This window comes from Amborella trichopoda, chromosome 7 (genome assembly GCF_054954075.1).
Source record: "Amborella trichopoda isolate Santa Cruz 75 chromosome 7, AtrichopodaSantaCruz75HAP2 v2.0, whole genome shotgun sequence".
NCBI classification, from domain to species: Eukaryota; Viridiplantae; Streptophyta; class Magnoliopsida; order Amborellales; family Amborellaceae; genus Amborella; species Amborella trichopoda.
The window spans coordinates 41,016,991-41,034,238 of NC_142342.1; the positions used below are offsets into that span (position 1 = coordinate 41,016,991).

Below are 17,248 nucleotides of genomic sequence, written 5' to 3' on the forward strand. Positions count from 1 at the left end.
TTAAAAAAAAATCAGACCTTGTATTAAAAATAAATGGTTCATAGTATACACTCGCATAAAAAAATTACTGGGCCAATCTGTACAAGCTTCATGGGGGGAGGGGGGGTTTATCCCTTTGGCCGTTTCGTTCGTTTATTTTTCTTCTTTAACAAACAGGTCAGATTAAAACATGATTGAAAAAAAAAATGAAATACTCAAACATGTCCAACTAAAGAGCGTGGCCAGAAGCTATTGTTCTCATTCTACAATACAACTTCCCCCACATTTCAAGCAAGGAACGAATGAGAAGTAACAAGAACCCAATGAAAGAAAAGGGTTAAAAAAAAAATTCAAGATCGAATATCAAAATTACAGCAGCATTCCAGAGAAACTATCCTGAAGCACGAACCACTGAGCCTCTTTCAATCTGTTCAATGGTGGGGTCATCACTCCTGAAGCATCAACCGTGAAAAAGGCTATGTATGAATAAATAAATAAATAAATATATATATATATATATATATATATATATATATATATAATTAATGGCAATAACTCTTGCTGTTTTAGCACAATGGCAGAGTATTTTTTTTCTAAGAGAGTAAAGAGAGAGAGAGAGAGAGAGAGAGAGAGAGAGAGCATAGGCAGCAGCCAGTGGTTCCTGACCACCCACCAAAATCTCACTGTTGCCAACCAAAAAACTTCGTTAAAAACAGTGAAAGTTACCTCAAGAAAGTAACCAAAAAACAAAAGGAAATAAAATTAAACTGGAGTATGCAATGCCCTGGTAAAAGAACCCAAAAATGAAAAGAAAGACAATGGAAAAAAGAAAAGCAAAAGAAATTACACTATGCCAAACAAACATGAGGTTGGGTACCTCAGGACTTCAGATCTCCTATATAGAATTCATCAACCATGTCAAAGACTCTTGTAGCATGCTGTGGCCTGAAAAATCAAGAAAGATCGCAAAGCCAATCACTAAAGAACAGAGGGAAGATAAGATGCATTAACAAATCAACATAATAAAAGATATCAGTGAGGAGTTTTCTCGATACACACATGCGCACTGCGTGCACTCAACTTTACGTGTGCGACTCACGCGAAAACCATGTCGTTTTTCTGTGCGCATTTGTGGCGGCTTGTGCACAATTGTGACTTCGAACCCATACTCTTGTGCTGGCTACCCAAGCCTTTTACCGTCACACCAAGTGACGCCCCTACATATATATATATATATATACATAGAAGAAAATAACGAAGGAAAACAATAAAGGGAACAATAAAATAAGCAAACAGTTCCGAGGCATAGTTAAAATAGGTCGACCACTTTATTGGATGTTTTCTTAAAAAACTTTTCTGTTTTTTCTGTTTTTGAACAATAACTAGATTTCACTGCTTCAAAAAAGTTTTGCAACTGTATTTGTCATTTTACAATCAAGAATTTCTTCACAGAAATTCAAAACCAAAAGGCATGTATGCACATAATTCACATCACCAAGACTCTTAGGAGTATACCCCTTGTTTCATTCTATGATCTGTATGCTGCGTATTTCCATTGATACAACTGGTCACTAAGATAGAAGACTTCAAAACTCCTGATTGGCATTGGAATCAGCCAGCTCTATAGCTTCCCTCCACATGTCTAAGCTATAACTTGAAAAATTAGCAATTTCTTCAAGTATATTTATTAACGATCAAGGGCATTTATCCTCTCCATTAGCCCAGGTGATCACAGAGGCAAAATCCCCTTCACAGATAACTACTCCATTCAGGCGTCAAATTTCTAAGGCCCATTATAGGGTCTAAGCCTAAGACTCTACCGAATTGCACGATGCAAGGGCCCAGGGTAAGTTAGAATATACTAATCTGGCCAACTCTCACAAGCCCTCCAGTGCCAGCCTCAATGGGTTTGCCTTTTGAGCTCTAGTAAAAATTTAGCTTAAAAACCCTGTGGGGGCACCAGTCAGCTGCTAGACCTTCCTTCTCTCTTGCATTTTCCATTTGCAATTTCCAACCAGCTATTCTCGAAATCATTCATTGTGAATCCCAAAATTGCGGTTTAGTCTCCTTAAAGTGACCATCGCTTAATTTTTCTTCTAGCCACTTCTAGCTCACGGTCGTCGAAGCACCTACCATAGCACTAAAGTCAGCTGTAAGACTACAAGTAGAGTCAGCCTCTGAAGGATAACACCTGCCTTAGGGAGCAGTGGTGTATAACACTGCTGCAATAATGCCTCAAGTGAGATTGGAGTAACCCAAGACAATGCAATCGAGTCTAGAACAGAGGCCCAGAGCTTGTTATTGAAGAATGTAAGCATAAATGGTTTATCTATTCAGACCTCTCTCTGCACATTACACAAATAATTTTTTTTTAGTAGACACATTACACAAATATTAGAAATAATCCTACCTACCTCCGCACCTAATGTGCCAGTAGTTAACACCTTATTGATCGTGGCTAGGCATACAAGCCACTGTGTTTTAGGAGGGCAGGGATATGCCACACCTTAGTGGCCACAGAATATGCTTCAGGACCTCGAGCAAGTAATTGGTATGTAGATTTTACAGAGAAATCTCCCTCAATATCCAGCACCCAAAGAGAGTCCTCTTTCCTAGGATTAAGGAAGAGCTGCTGCAGCTTGGACAGCAGACTTAGCAGCACATCCACTTCTTTCCCCATCAATGGCCTCCTAGGTCCTGGAGTCCATGTAGCCTGATATTCAAAACATGGGAGCAGTTCCGCATTTGGATTTGAGGCAATCATAGAACAGGTACTCCTCCTGAATAGATGGGTGTCTAAGACTGGTTTAAACACCACCTAACCTTCTTCCCATCCCCAGCTCGAACTCTGATATTCTGCATAACCTCCTCGCGTCACTTATTCATTTCATTCCATGCACTTGATAAAATTCCCCTATTAGTCTACATTTTCAAGAAGCAATCATCCATACTCTTGCCATATTTACTCAACCATCCTCAACCATTTAGACAATTCTCCGGATTCCCAGACACCCTTTACTCTTTGGAAGACACTGAGCCACAACGAGAATGACTCATGTTCAGGATCACCCTTGTTCAACTCATCCTGAAAATATTTGGCTTGCCCTTTCCTCTTCAGACCAATTCCTCTCACCTATTTGAATCTAGTTGTGGAGAACAAGGTGCCAGCTGGGCAAACCCAAGATTTAGGAGTCAGGGGTGGGCATATTAGGAAATGGGTGATAAGTTTGTGCCTCCTAGGCGCAAAAAATGCAAGAAGTGCTACTCCTCTAGAGAATCAGAGTTACTCTCTCTCTATCTGAGAATGCAAAATCTTCTGGTGACGAACCTGATAGGCTCTGGTTTAACAAATCTCACATATCTTATAAATCAAGCTTTCTTTCAAAAGACAAAATCACACCTCCCCAACTTGTTACATGTGCAGCAGAGAGAGGAAACAAGACCATGGCTCCATAACTCTCTATGGTGTGTATATATATATATATATATATATTGGAGAGAGAGAGAGAGATGGCCTTCAATATAATGGGGAGACTCAGTTTGCGAGGGGGAGTGATCTAAGAAAGTGACACACAACAATTAAGAAATGTACCCATAAAATCCTCCAGTAGAGTCGTCTCCGGCATGTGCTAGTATCGCATCACCTCCTGGATGCTCCTCCACATATGATGTAACATCATAGACCTGCAATAAAAATTCAAAGTTATTTATTACTGATACAAGATCAATGAATATAACTAAGAGAGGGAGAGTTTGGCCCCCCAGGAGAGAGAGAGAGAGAGAGAGAGAGAGAGAGAGAGAGAGAGAGAGAGAGAGAGAGAGACGAATATCTTAAATTTCAAATGACATCAGTTTGAACCTTATCTTTTACAATGATCCAACAGTCTTTCCTCGTGCTATGCAAAGCAACCTCAGCTTTTGTGTAGCTCTTGGAACCCTGATAAGTAGGACCAATGAGTCCATTTGGTGTAGCAATTAAACCATATGGTTATCGAACTCTATCTATTGGTATTTGGTAATTAAATGTGTAGTTTGAATAGACTTCTTTCCTCTTTTATCCAAAACAATATACCTTAGTGGAGATGGTTGGTTGAGTAACTTGAGATTTACCTGCATGAGAAAAAAGGTTGAACAGTACTTGCAATCAAAGAAAATTGCAATCAAAGGACCAAATATATAATTAACATTTTATAGGAAACTTGGGAAACTGAGGGAGCTACCAGGCTTGATAACATGTGGGATAAGGAAAACAGCTCCCAACAACACTCCCAAAAACAAGGCCACCAGAATGGTCACCATTCCTCAGATCCAGATCCCTAAGTTGGTCATAAATATTAACAATATATCAATGTGCATTATGAATGTCGATTGCCATAAACCTCCTACGTAAGCAGTTATCCATCAAAAGAAATAAAAAGAAAAAAAAAGTCACATGTACAAGAACCTTTAACTACAACTAATTTAGGATATCCATAGGTACTGAGTACAATAGAAGAGTAATCATCTAGATCAATATGTCATCCGGTCTACCTCTTTTAAAAAGAATATTCATTAAATTCTAAACAAAATTTATAAATTATGCGGCATGTGAAATACGAAAAGTGGGGCAAGAAACACCATCAAGATAGTAGGGGGTGATCCTCAAGAGTCATGAGATAGAACATCTCTATCAATTTCCTCAGTGGCAACCGTGTTGGTCTTTGCATTATCATCCTCCAGATATCAGATGCATCATCTAATGATGAAGTAATTCCAAATGGAAACACATATAAACATCATAGAATCATATAAATACTCCAAGTTAATCTTATTGTCCAACTAATATACTCTAACTGTGTTTGCAACTCCTTGGATTCTACATGGGACCACACTCGTGGATTTGATTAGAAGAAGTTACATCATGATCATATAAATCTATGCATATTGATCACAATGGAAAAATGGGTTCTTAATTCCATATAACAGAGTTTGTTAGAGGGCCCAACTAAAGATTTCTTCATGCCTAGCAAGAATCAGAACAGTAGGTAACTTACTAGCCTTGGTCTTACCTATCTAGCTTGTTAGCTAGAAAGCTTCTCCATATACACGAAGCAAGGTCATGAACTCAATTTCTTGGGGAAGTGTTAGGTGGAAAGCTTGGTACTAAGAAAATTTCCAAATCCTATGGATATGAAGCAAGCCAATTAGATCAGTTTCTTCATGTATTGGTTGAGTTAGCATGCTCAAATGTATGTATATAAACATTTGCATATGTGTCTCAATGAAAATAATGTTTTTCCACACCCATCTAAAATTATGTATAATCCAATAGTAGCAAAAGCAATAACCATCGATTATACCCAGTCATCTTTGCCATCTGGGAAAATGTCACCCCTTAAACTATGATGTCAATTGCTTAAAACCTTAAGAACTTGATTAGCATTTTATTCTTCCAAGTTTCGAGAAATCCAGTAGACTTAAATATATGATGTCAAAGTCACTCATAACTAGTGCGTTGCTCTAAACTCTCATGCTACATTTACGTGAATGCATTTATATCAAAAATGAAAAAACACCAGAATGCTATACTACATTAATCATTCTCACGTTTACATGGAAAGCCTACATTGTAGAAATTTCCTAAAAGCCATGAACCCCAAGTGTAGAATTCATCAAAACTTAGCTATAAATTTTCTACTCCAATAATGGACGACTAGAAAGATCATGTTTATACATTGTTTTGTTGCTTTACACATCAACCACTGTTCGGGGAGTTCAGAACAAAAATTATAAATATCAAACACAAAGTACTTATTTTCATAAGAAACCTTGATATTAATTGTATTAAATTCGAAGAAGGAAATTAGGATCTGCAATCCTGAAACATCTGAGCTATTATAATTAAATATTTAATTCATAATCCAAAAAAAGCCTAATTTCAATTGTAGCAATGTCTGGAAGCTATAAGATATAAATAAAACCCTTGAACCCAACGAACCCAAATTATCCAAATAAGCAAACCAATCTTTTTCTCTTTCTTTTTCTTTAAACCAATATCAAATATTGGCCCCATTTGTACATTTCTCTTAACAAAATCCTCTGACACAAACTTCTAAATACTAATCGACTAACAACAACAATAACAGAAATCAAAATGAAACAAATGAGAAGCTTTTCAGACCAAAAATTGCGTAGGGAGCATTATTAAGAGGAGCTACAGAGAGAGAGATTCATGAAAGAAAAATATTGGATTTAGATTATTATTTTTTGACAATTTTTTATTGTTAAAGATAGGATTTGGATTTATGAACTCTAGAACAAGAGATAGAGAAGCAGAACCCACCAGAAAGGGGAGAGATGATCAATACGTACACGAGCTTCTCAAGCTCAATCAATGGCGACCTAGACGCCTCAAAAGTTTCCCGAATGCTAAAACGCTTCTTTCTCTCTCTAATCTGAATAGGCAAAAGTTTCCCGAATGCTGATACGCCTCTACCTCTCTTCATTCCGTAAATCTGAATAAGCAAGTAACAATGGGAGGTGTACTCAGAAGAGATGACACTCCTCAGCCGTTTGATTTTTTATCTGACGGATTGTCATTTGTAACCACACTGTATTGAAGTGACGTTCTCTCTTGTAAATCCTAGACCCCGTGATGCCATATGGTCTCAAAGTATGAACTTTGAAATATAAGGCCAAATTACATAAGCCAAACCAAAATCAACTATTCATTCAACTTACCCCCACTTAAAACTTTTTTACTATTTTTTTTTTTAATCCATATTTCCTAACAAATAAACCCTACTTAAAAAAAAAGAAATCTAAGACAATAATACCCCTTTTTTTTTTTACTGATGAACCTATTTCTACTCTCACTCCCTCTCTCTACCGGCGCTCTCTCTTCACGATTTACCCACCTATTTCTATATTCGCTCTCACTCTTCATTGGCACTCTCTTTCTTCACAATTAACCTACCTATTTATACTCTGGCTCTCTCTCTTCATTGGTACACTCTCTCTCTTCATGATTTACCCGCTGTTATCAATCCGGCGTTCGTATACTGCAGTCTGACGATTAGGAAGGACAATCTGGCATTTTCATGGGGCACTCTAACGTTTCATGTCACTGGAACTGCCTCGGTCCGACGTTTTGAGGGTCAGTCTGGCATTTTGGGAGGTCAGTCCAACATGTTTAATGTGCAGTCGAGTATATATGCACTGGAACTGCCCTGTTTGGTGTTCTAAGGGGCAGTCCGGCGATTAGGGGTGTCAGTCCGTTGTTCGTATATTGCGGTTCCGCATTGGGGAAGGGCAATCCGACGTTTTTATGGGGCAGCCCGGAGTTTCATCTCACTAGAACTACCCCGGTCCAATGTTCTGAGGGTCAGTCCGACCTTTTGAGAGGTCAATCCGACATGTTTAAGATGCAGTCCGGCGTTTATGTCACTGGAACTGCCCCAGTCTCATGTTATGAGGGGATTTGCTTTGTTGGAGGGGTGTTCCGACGTTAAACAAATTCGATCCGTTAATTTCGTTTTATTGGACCCGAAAATGACTTTTTAAAATACAAGAAGGGTATCTTTGTCAAAAAAAAATCACTTTTTGTATTGGGGGATATTGCTTAAAAACACAATGTTTGGAAAACAATTGTTAAGAAAGCTAAGGCGGTGGGTGGAGGGGGGGGAAGAGTTATATTTGAGGCGCCCTCGTTCCATATAGAAGTAAGGCACACCTTCAAAATTTTATCTCTAAAAAATATGATAGTTTCTCTCTAAAACTTAAAATTTAAGATAGTTTCTCTCTCTAAAATTTTAAAATAGTTTCTCTCTCTAAAGTTTTTGATACTTTCTCTCTCTAAAATTTTAACATACTTTCTCTCTCTAAAATTTTAACAAACTTTCTATCTAAAAGTTAAAATTTGAGATAGTTTCTCTCTCTAAAATTTAAGATAGTTCATCACTCTATAAAAATTTGGTATTTTCTCTCTTTAAAATTTTAAAAACTTTCTCTTTCTAAAATTTTAACATATTTTCTCTCTCTAAAAGTTAAAATTTAAGAGAATTTTTCTCTCTAACAATTTTGAGATAGTTTTTCTCTTTAAAAATTTTAAGTACTTTCTCTCTTTAAAACTTTCATACCTACCAAATGCTTCTTATGTTTTGGGTCGAGGGAACCAATGAGTGAAATCCATTGGCCCTGGAAGCACAAAAAAATAGGTTTTGGTGTGGAAATGAAATCATGGAAAAGTAGGTTTTATTTTCATGGTTTTGATTTTCTTGATTTTAAGTATCTTATTCATTAAACAATCCAGAAGGTGGATTTTGACAATATCCAAGATGTTAGGAATCCATGCCTTAAAATCCATGCACCCAAACAGCCCAAAAAATATTCAAAGATTTTTTTTTCTTTTCAATACAAAACCAAATCAGCAAAATAATAGTGGAATGTACTTACTACAGCTTCAATTAAAGGCCGATAGATGGTCAGATTTGCTGTAAAAACTAGATGGTCAGATTCGTTGTAAAAAATAGCTAGAAAAAAGCCCTAAAACTGGTGGAGTGTTGGTAAAGAAAAAGAAAAAACTTTCGAATCAGCTCTCTATGACGGCCTACAATCGCCTTGTAGGGGGTAAGCTGAATGAATAGTTATATTTGAGGCATCCTCGTTCCATATAGAAGTAAGGCACACCTTCAAAATTTTATCTCTCTAAAATATGATAGTTTGTCTTTAAAACTTAAAATTTAATATAGTTTTTCTCTCTAAAATTTTTATATAGTTTATCTCTCTAAAGTTTTTGATACTTCTCTCTCTAAAATTTTAACATACTTTCTCTCTCTAAAATTTTAACAAACTTTCTTTCTAAAAGTTAAAATTTGAGATAGTTTCTCTCTCTAAAATTTTCAGATAGTTCATCACTCTATAAAAATTTGGTATTTTCTCTCTCTTTAAAATTTAACTTTCTCTCTCTAAAATTTTAACATATTTTCTCTCTCTAAAGTTAAAATTTAAGATAATTTTTCTTTCTAAAAATTTTGAGATAGTTTTTCTCTTTAAAAATTTTAGGTACTTTCTCTCTCTAAAACTTTTATACCTACCAAATGCTTCCTATGTTTTGAGTCGAGGGAGTCAATGAGTGAAATCCATGGGCCTTGGAAACACAAAAAAACAGGTTTTGGTATAGAAATGAAATCATGGAAATGTAGGTTTTATTTTCATGATTTTGATTTTCTTGATTTTAAGTGTCCTATTCATTAAACAATCCAAACGGTGGATTTTGACAATATCCAAGATGTTGGGAATCTATGCGTTAAAATCCATGTACCCAAACGGCCCAAAAAATATTCAAAGATTTTTTTTTCTTTTCAATACAAAACCAAATCAGCAAAAAAATAGTGGAATGTACTTACTACAGCTTCAATTAAAGGCTGATAGATGGTCAGATTTGCTGTAAAAAATAGATGGTCAGATTCGCTGTAAAAAATAGCTAGAAAAAAGCCCTAAAACTGGTGGAGTGTTGGTAAAGAAAAAAGTAAAAACTTTCGAACTCAGCTCTCTATGACGGCCTACAATCGCCTTGTACTTAACGAACTAAGGAGCATGCCATATTTTTTTCTTAAGATTAGGGTATTATGAAAAATAGAAAATTGACTTTCTTGCGGAGCAAGAACGTGATATAGTGAAAGAGGACATAATATCATCGTTTTGAGGGTCACCCTTATAGGAGTTATGAGAATGGATCTCCAATGTGGAGATGGGTATCCAAGAGAGAGGGACATGACATATGAGAGAGGGACAATATTCCTATAAGTTTTGAGATGATTAACTTTCACTTCTTGAGAGAGAAAACCTATCAATTGCTCTCGATGTTATTTTTCTAGTAGGGGTATGATATTGCGGTGGGAAAAAAGATATTGATCGACGATGTAGTTTGATCTGGAGAGCGGGTTTAGAAGGAAAGATCGGCGATAGTCTTTTACCGATGTTTAGAGATAGGTATTATAAGTGCGCCTCATTAGGACACTTTACACCACTTGTATTAAAAGTGTGATATTTAAGAGAATTTTTCTGGTTCCACAACTCTGAATGCTGAATGCTGAATGTTGAGTGCTGAGTGCGCCTCATTTGAATGCTGAATGCTGAATGTTGAGTGCTGAGTGCGCCTCAATAGGACCCATTACACCACTCGTACTAAAAGTCTGATATTTAAGAGAATTTTTCTGGTTCCACAACTCTTGAGCATCTGATGATAAATGAGAGGATTGAATAGAAAGTCCCTAAATAAATGGGGAGGAATAGAGCAAAGATTAAAAATGTGACCACCATTCCCATTTATTTGCGCTTCAAGAACTAGTCTTAATTTGCTTGTGTTATGGACCATTCGGTTTAGATCAGTTTTGTCGGAATTGGACCTAGGTTTAGACCAATGTTATCAAAGTTGGACCTATGCTTGAACTACGATGTGGCTTAAAATCAGTCCAACCCACAATCACTCCAGCTATACATTTTTCTTAATATAAAAATTGTAAAGTTTATTAGATTACCAAAATTAAAAAATTAGATTTTGAAGAGGTGACTCATTTTTGCATGGACTCATAGAAACCGTGCCCATATTGAATAATGACAAAAACAAGAACATAATTTTGACAAATTTGATCTTTTATTTCTTGAAAAAAGAAACCAAGGTATATTAATCACTTTTTTATACAATATTTGACAATAAATGTTTCCATGTAATCCAAATAAGAAACATAGAAAGAAAGAATAAATCATGTAAAAATTTTGAAAATAAATTTGAAAAAGAGGGAATTAAATTCAACTTTACCAAATCCAGATCGTCCAACCAAAAAAGCAAAACCAGCGGTCAAACCAGTTCGATGGAATAAGGTTCCGGTCATTGATTCCACTACTCACAGCACCGATTGGGTCCAATTTTAATAGCTTTGGTTTATATAGCGAATTTGAAGAATTCCAAGTGAAGTATTTTGGATGAATCAATTTTTTTAGTAGCAAATGGCTTCGAGTGTTCCACGAAACGTTAAAAAAAAAAATCCTTGTTGAGTCAAAGAGAAAGGATCACCACGCATTAACTGCCGTATTTCATGAACGAACGTACGCTCAGTCGAGTATTTTTTTTTCTTGACAAAAAAGAAAAAAACTATAAGAAATTTGTAATTCATACAAAAGAGAATAAGAAATTTCAGATTCTCTTACTCAAGACATGCACTTGGACCATTAAAAACCAAAACCCAAAGTTCCTCTCTCTCTCTCTCTCTCTCTCTCTCTCTCTCTCTCTCTCTCTCTCTCTCTCTCTCTCTCTCTCTCTCTCTCTCTCTCTCTCTCTCTCTCTCTCTCTCTCTCTCTCTCTCTCTCTCTCTCTCAGTGCTAAATAAAATTTCATTGAACATGAAAAGGACATACAAAACAAACACAGATGACATGAACGTATTGGACAACCGACTTACATCCAAACAATACAAGCACCTAATAAGATTACATACCCAATACTACATTCTTATACACTTCGTCACTCTCTAATCTCCTAAAACTAGTTATATAACTATAAACTCATCACCTATTTCTTCTGGGAAATAAATGTTGCAATCGCGTGATCAAAATCTCAGCGATGAAGTCCATGACTTTGAGAATTGCATTGTTCCATTTCCTTTTAATGGCCAGAACTGAGTACCATCCTCCAAATCCAATCCCAAAGCCCAAGCCCGCACTAATCCAAAATTGTCGGACCTCTGGTGACCAGGTTCTCAAATCCCCAACATTATTAGATATTGGAACTAACTCATGACTATCACACTTCTTAAGAAGAGGAGGACCACAAAGATGTTCGTTTCCATAGTATGTTGAAGCATCATCGAATGTGCTCATGTGGCCAGCAAAAGGAATTGGACCTGACAAATTGTTGTAGGACAAGTTCAATGCGCCCAAGGAATTCATAGATGACATGCTCGGAGGAATGCCACCAGAGAATAGATTGTTCGAGAGGTCCATCGATTCTAGCTCTAGCAATTGATTAATCTCTTGAGGAATCTTCCCAATCATGTGGTTTCTAGATAGGTTTAACACGCGCAAGCCTATCAATTTTGTCAATGATTCTGGAATTCTTCCCGAGAAATTATTTCTCGAAAGATCTATGCATGTCACAAGAGAGAGAAATTCGGTGTAATCCATCATTAACCCTTTTGCCACTATATCAATTCTCACCATATAATAGAAGCTGTGGTTGCGATCGTAATTATAATCAGCCATCTTCTCTGTAACTTTCATTGCAGTGAAGGTTGTGAACATGTCAGGGATAGTGCCTGAGAGGCAATTTTCAGCAGCATCGAAAACTTGAAGCGAGTATAGACTTGACATAGTCTTAGGAATGGCCCCAATAAGCTTGTTAGATCTCAGAGAGAGAACACGAAGTGAGGTAAGACTTTGGCCAATCCATGATGGTAAATTTCCCGCTAATTGATTGTCACCAAGATCCAAAACTCTAGATGGGTACAATTTTTTAATGACGATGGGATCTCGCCTGATAACTTATTGCCTCTCAACATTAATGTCATCATTTTTTTCAAGTATCCCATGGAAGTGGGAATAGGTCCCATCAATTTATTTCTAGAAAGATCAAGAGCCTCCAAAACCTTCATATTCCCTATAGAGTTGGGAATAAATCCTGAAATACTGTTATTGGAGAGATCCAAGATCGATAGATTTGGCACGACTTCTCCAATATTTTCTGGAATACAACCAGAAATTTGATTGTTTGAGAGATACAAAGAATATAAATTAGGAAGCTTGGCATAAGTCTCAGTTGTGTTCACCAAGTCATAGCATGCAACCTCTCGGATTGTCACTGTGCTCGTACAATGTTTCAAGAATCCTGGCAATAATTTCATGCTTTTGCAAATCTGACGGCGTAGATCAGTTGAGGAGCTGATATTTAACATTTCAAATTTTTGTCCAAAACCCAACCAAGTATTTCCAGAAAAGTTGCGGTAGTTGTATAGAAGTTGAAGTCCTTGAGGGTGAGACGCGGTATGTATTAATTGGCCTTGAAATCTATTTGAACTTAAATCCATACTAATTATGGATTTAAGATTCCAAATATCAGGAGGAAGAGATCCCATAAAATTGTTATAAGATAGGTCCAAATAACTAAGCATGAAAAGGTTTCCTATGCAGGGAGGGAGAGATCCTGTGAAGTGGTTTCTAGATAGAAGCAAAAAACTAAGCATGGAAAGGTTTCCTATGGAGGGAGGGAGGGATCCTGTGAAGTTGTTTCTAAATAGATATAACTCAGTTAGCTTGGAAAGGTTTCTTATGGAGGGAGGGAGGGATCCTGCGAAGTTGTTTCTAAGTAGATATAAGTAAGTCAGCTTGGAAAGGTTTCCTATGGAGGGAGGGAGGGATCCTGTGAAGTTGTTTCCAAATAGATATAAGTCAGTCAGCTTGAAAAGGTTTCCTATGGAGAGAGGGAGGGATCCTGCGAAGTTGTTTTCAGATAGATCTAAGTGAGTCAGCTTAGAAAGGTTTCCTATGGAGGGAGGGAGGGATCCTGTAAAGTGGTTTCCAAATAGCAAAAATTGAGTTAGCTTGGAAATGTTTCCTATGGAGGGAGGGAGGGATCCTGTGAATCCAGATAGATATAAGTTATTCAGCTTGGAAAGGTTTCCTATGGAGGGAGGGAGGGATCCTGTGAAGTTGTTTCCAAATAGAGATAAGTCAGTCAGCTTGAAAAGGTTTCCTATGGAGGGAGGGAGGGATCCTGTGAAGTTGTTTTCAAATAGATATAAGTCAGTCAGCTTAAAAAGGTTTCCTATGGAGGGAGGGAGGGATCCTATGAAGTTGTTTTCAGATAGATCTAAGTAAGTCAGCATGGAAAGGTTTCCTATGGAGGGAGGGAGGGATCCTGTGAAGTGGTTTCCAAATAGCCAAAATTGAGTTAACTTGGAAAGGTTTCCTATGGAGGGAGGGAGGGATCCTGTGAAGTTGTTTTCAAATAGATATAAGTTATTCAGCTTGGAAAGGTTTCCTATAGAGGGAGGGAGGGATCCTGTGAAGTTGTTTCCAGATATATATAAGTAAGTCAGCTTGGAAAGGTTTCCTATGGAGGGAGGAAGGGATCCTGTGAAGTGGTTATTGGATAGAGACAATGTACTAAGCATGAAAAGGTTTCCAATGGAGGGAGGGAGGGATCCCTTGAGATTATTGCCATAGAGTTGAAGTTCCTGAAGCCTAGTCAGATTCTGAAGTTCAGCAGGAATGGGCCCTTGAAAGTAATTAACACTAAGGTCGAGGACTTGGAGGTTTTTCAGACTGGAAACCTTTTGAATGGGGATTCCACCACTTAATTTATTTTCAGACAAATCAAGAAGTACTAAGTTTTTGCATCGGGAAACAAAAGTTGGGAAATCTATCAAAGCATTGTGATATAGATAGAGGTGAGTAAGACACTCCATACCTGTAAACCTTGACCAGTCAGTAGAGTGCAAATTATTCCTACCAAGGTCTAAATGCCATACCTTTTGCAGATTACCCAGCTGATAAGGGATGGGGCCACTAAGATAATTTCCACTTAGAGAAATGAAGCGAAGCTCAGTGAGATTGCCAATCTCTTCAGGTACCGACCCCGTAAACCGATTGTCTCCCAAATCCAAGAAACTGAGTTTCGAAAGGGAGCCGATACTCTTTGGGATTTTCCCTTGTAAAACATAGTTCATGCTGAGATTCAGGCCGGTCAAATGGGGCAACAAGAAGAAGTTCAATTGATTGAGAGTCCCTTCCAAATCAAAATTTGGGAGGTTAACCTCGACTACACTTCCGTCATCGTTGCATTTGATGCCAATCCAACTGCAATGGCTGATGGAGTTGTTGGTTTTAAGAAACCATGAAACCAAAGGGTGATTTTTCAGACTAGTTTTCCAGTTCAGCAATGCTTCAGCTTCTAAATCAACCGTTGACAAACCAGAGGATTGAATCGAAAGAGCTAAAATGAAGGGGAGGAAGAAGAAAAAAGATGGAGATCTCACCACCATTCCCATTTTCATGGCATGCAAAACTTCACTCAATTTGCTTGAGTAATTGCTTGAGATTGGGTTTGACATTTATAGAGTTTTGGTGGAGGAAGTGTGGACCACAGAATCACTCTCTCTCAACTAATATTTGCCACCGAGTGAAACTCCAATGGAATTGGGCAAATCTTCAACATTTCATGCGGTAGTCTTTGGACTGTGGAATTTGGCAGTGAAAATGGATTCCGTATAAAAAGAGTAAGAAAATGTTAGCGATAATGTGTAAAAATAGCAGGAACTTTATACGTGTCATGATTATAAGTTTTTCATGGACAATGAATTTGATTGAAGAGTAGTAATATTTTTTATTTTTCTATTATTTAAACGAACGGCCACTACTTACACCAAATATCTCCTCTCTCTCTCTCTCTCTTTTAAGTTAATAATCTATCTCTCTTATAGAGGCTCCCATCATCATTTGGTGAGAGACTTTGACAGCTGGAGTTGCTTTAGAAGTCTTGTTTTTCAAAAACTTAAAAAATAAATAAAGTAAAATCAAAATCAAAATAGAGGTTTATGGGGTGTGGATTTAAATGGGACCATAAAATCATTGGATAAAGTTAAAAAAAGAAAAAAAAGAGAAAAAAAATACGCTTTAAGGGCAGAGTCAAGCTAGGACCCATCCCATTTGGGAACTAATTCGGTCCTCATCAATTTCTTATCTAAATCGATGGCTCAGAACGAAAATGGCTCATAAATTTCTTATCTTTGTCCCACCGCTAGAGGGTCTCATCGTCATTTGGTGAAAGACTTTGACAGCAACTACAGTGCATAGCAGTAGAAGTCATTGGCTTTGTAGGTCTTGCTTTTCGTAGTCATTGGCTTTGGCTTGGGCTTTTTGTAGAAATAGGAGATGAAGTCTTACGTTTTGTCATCCCTTCCATTTTTTCTTATGATGCGACTTCTCCGTCTTTGCACCATCCCCAACTTCACGCAAACGTCTTTTTTGTCTCTCTCTTTAACAGTTTAACCTCATAAAGAATTTCTCTTTCTCTCTCTCTCTCTTTATCTTTTCCCTCTCTCTCTAAGTTGTAACGCAAGGAATATGTTTGCATAATATAAGAAAAAAAAGAGCGCACAAGATAATATAAAGGGTGTGGTTTTCATAAGGTTGCAACCTTAAGCAACCCAATTATGGTGTACCTCTAAATTTTATCATAATTTTCTTAAAAAAAAATCTAAAGATTATCTCAAAATCTATTTTCATCACTAATTATAAAATTTTAAACTTTACAAAATAGTTAAAATCAAATAGATTTATAAATATATATGAAAATCTTGAAAATTGACAGTCTAAATAATTTCTAAGACTCAAAATCTTTTTTTTTCTTTTTTTTTTCATATTCATATATCTCGATGTCAAGATTATCAATTAGAGGATTTTTCGACTTTAAAAACAACCTTGTCCGACAGATTTTTGAGGTGCATATTTAATTATACATTTTAAGATTTCAAGCTTTTTCCTAATAGAAATCTCAATATTGAACATAATGGGCGGGCGCTCCACACACTCTCTCACTGTTTGTTTAAGTCTTGTTATTATCACCTTCTCTCTCTCTCAACCACGTCATTCCTAATGGTCGTAATCTAACAACTAAGCGCCTCTCTCTCTCTCTCTCTAAATTTTCTTATCTTTATTACTTTGTGGCTTAGTCAAAGAGGTTATGAAAGTCATGCTTTCTTGTGGCATGGCATGAAGACGTATTTGCTTTGGAAGTCATGCTTTTTCCTGGAAATTTGTGTGTGAGTGGGAGTGGGCTTTTCTCCAACGGCACGTTTGGTCGTGCGTAAATATTTTTTCAAGAAAAATATGTAAATACTTTTAACATAAAATATTTTTGTAAAATTTCTTTTCTCCATGCTTCTTAACAAGTTTAAAACGTATTGTGTGATGAATTTCATATATTTGGTAACTTGATTTAAATAAATTTCATAAACATATATTTATATTAATATTATTTTATAAATATATACATACATTGTTTTATATTTACAATAATATTCACATTATAGAACATGTTATAATTGTATTCAATAAATTTTGGACACTTATAAACCACTATTTTTTACATGGATCATTTTTTTAATAAGCATACTTATGTCATTAAGAAATGTGTGACATCACCCATGTGGAATACAATATTGGCATTTAATACTCCATGTGGGTGATGTCACAACCCTCTTAATAACCAAAATTATCCTTAGTAAAAAATATT

General features: G+C 36.6%; 2 protein-coding genes across 6 annotated transcripts in view; both read right to left on the reverse strand.

The window, feature by feature from the left end:
- The window catches only part of LOC110006449 (cytochrome B5-like protein), a 25,455-nt gene continuing 8,207 nt past the window's right edge, over nucleotides 1–17,248 (reverse strand). Inside the window, exons 1-7 of one of the 5 annotated variants that reach the window (XM_088871367.1) lie at nucleotides 6,302–6,636; nucleotides 4,200–4,295; nucleotides 4,052–4,089; nucleotides 3,839–3,916; nucleotides 3,572–3,663; nucleotides 857–924; nucleotides 1–431 (exon numbers count right to left, since the gene is read on the reverse strand). In XM_088871367.1, the coding sequence (XP_088727493.1) occupies nucleotides 858–924; nucleotides 3,572–3,663; nucleotides 3,839–3,916; nucleotides 4,052–4,089; nucleotides 4,200–4,278 (354 nt within the window). In that variant the 5' untranslated portion in view covers nucleotides 4,279–4,295; nucleotides 6,302–6,636 and the 3' untranslated portion in view covers nucleotides 1–431; nucleotide 857. Of the gene's footprint in view, nucleotides 432–826; nucleotides 925–3,571; nucleotides 3,664–3,838; nucleotides 3,917–4,051; nucleotides 4,090–4,199; nucleotides 4,296–6,301; nucleotides 6,637–17,248 lie in introns of those variants that run through there. The other 4 variants (XM_088871370.1, XM_088871369.1, XM_088871368.1 and 1 more) reach the window with 4 other exon arrangements.
- LOC18424697 (uncharacterized) lies at nucleotides 11,339–15,295 on the reverse strand. Its single transcript, XM_088871373.1, is given in 2 exon segments — nucleotides 11,339–12,492; nucleotides 12,495–15,295. Coding segments are annotated over 2 exon segments (3,537 nt in total). The 5' UTR covers nucleotides 15,066–15,295; the 3' UTR covers nucleotides 11,339–11,526.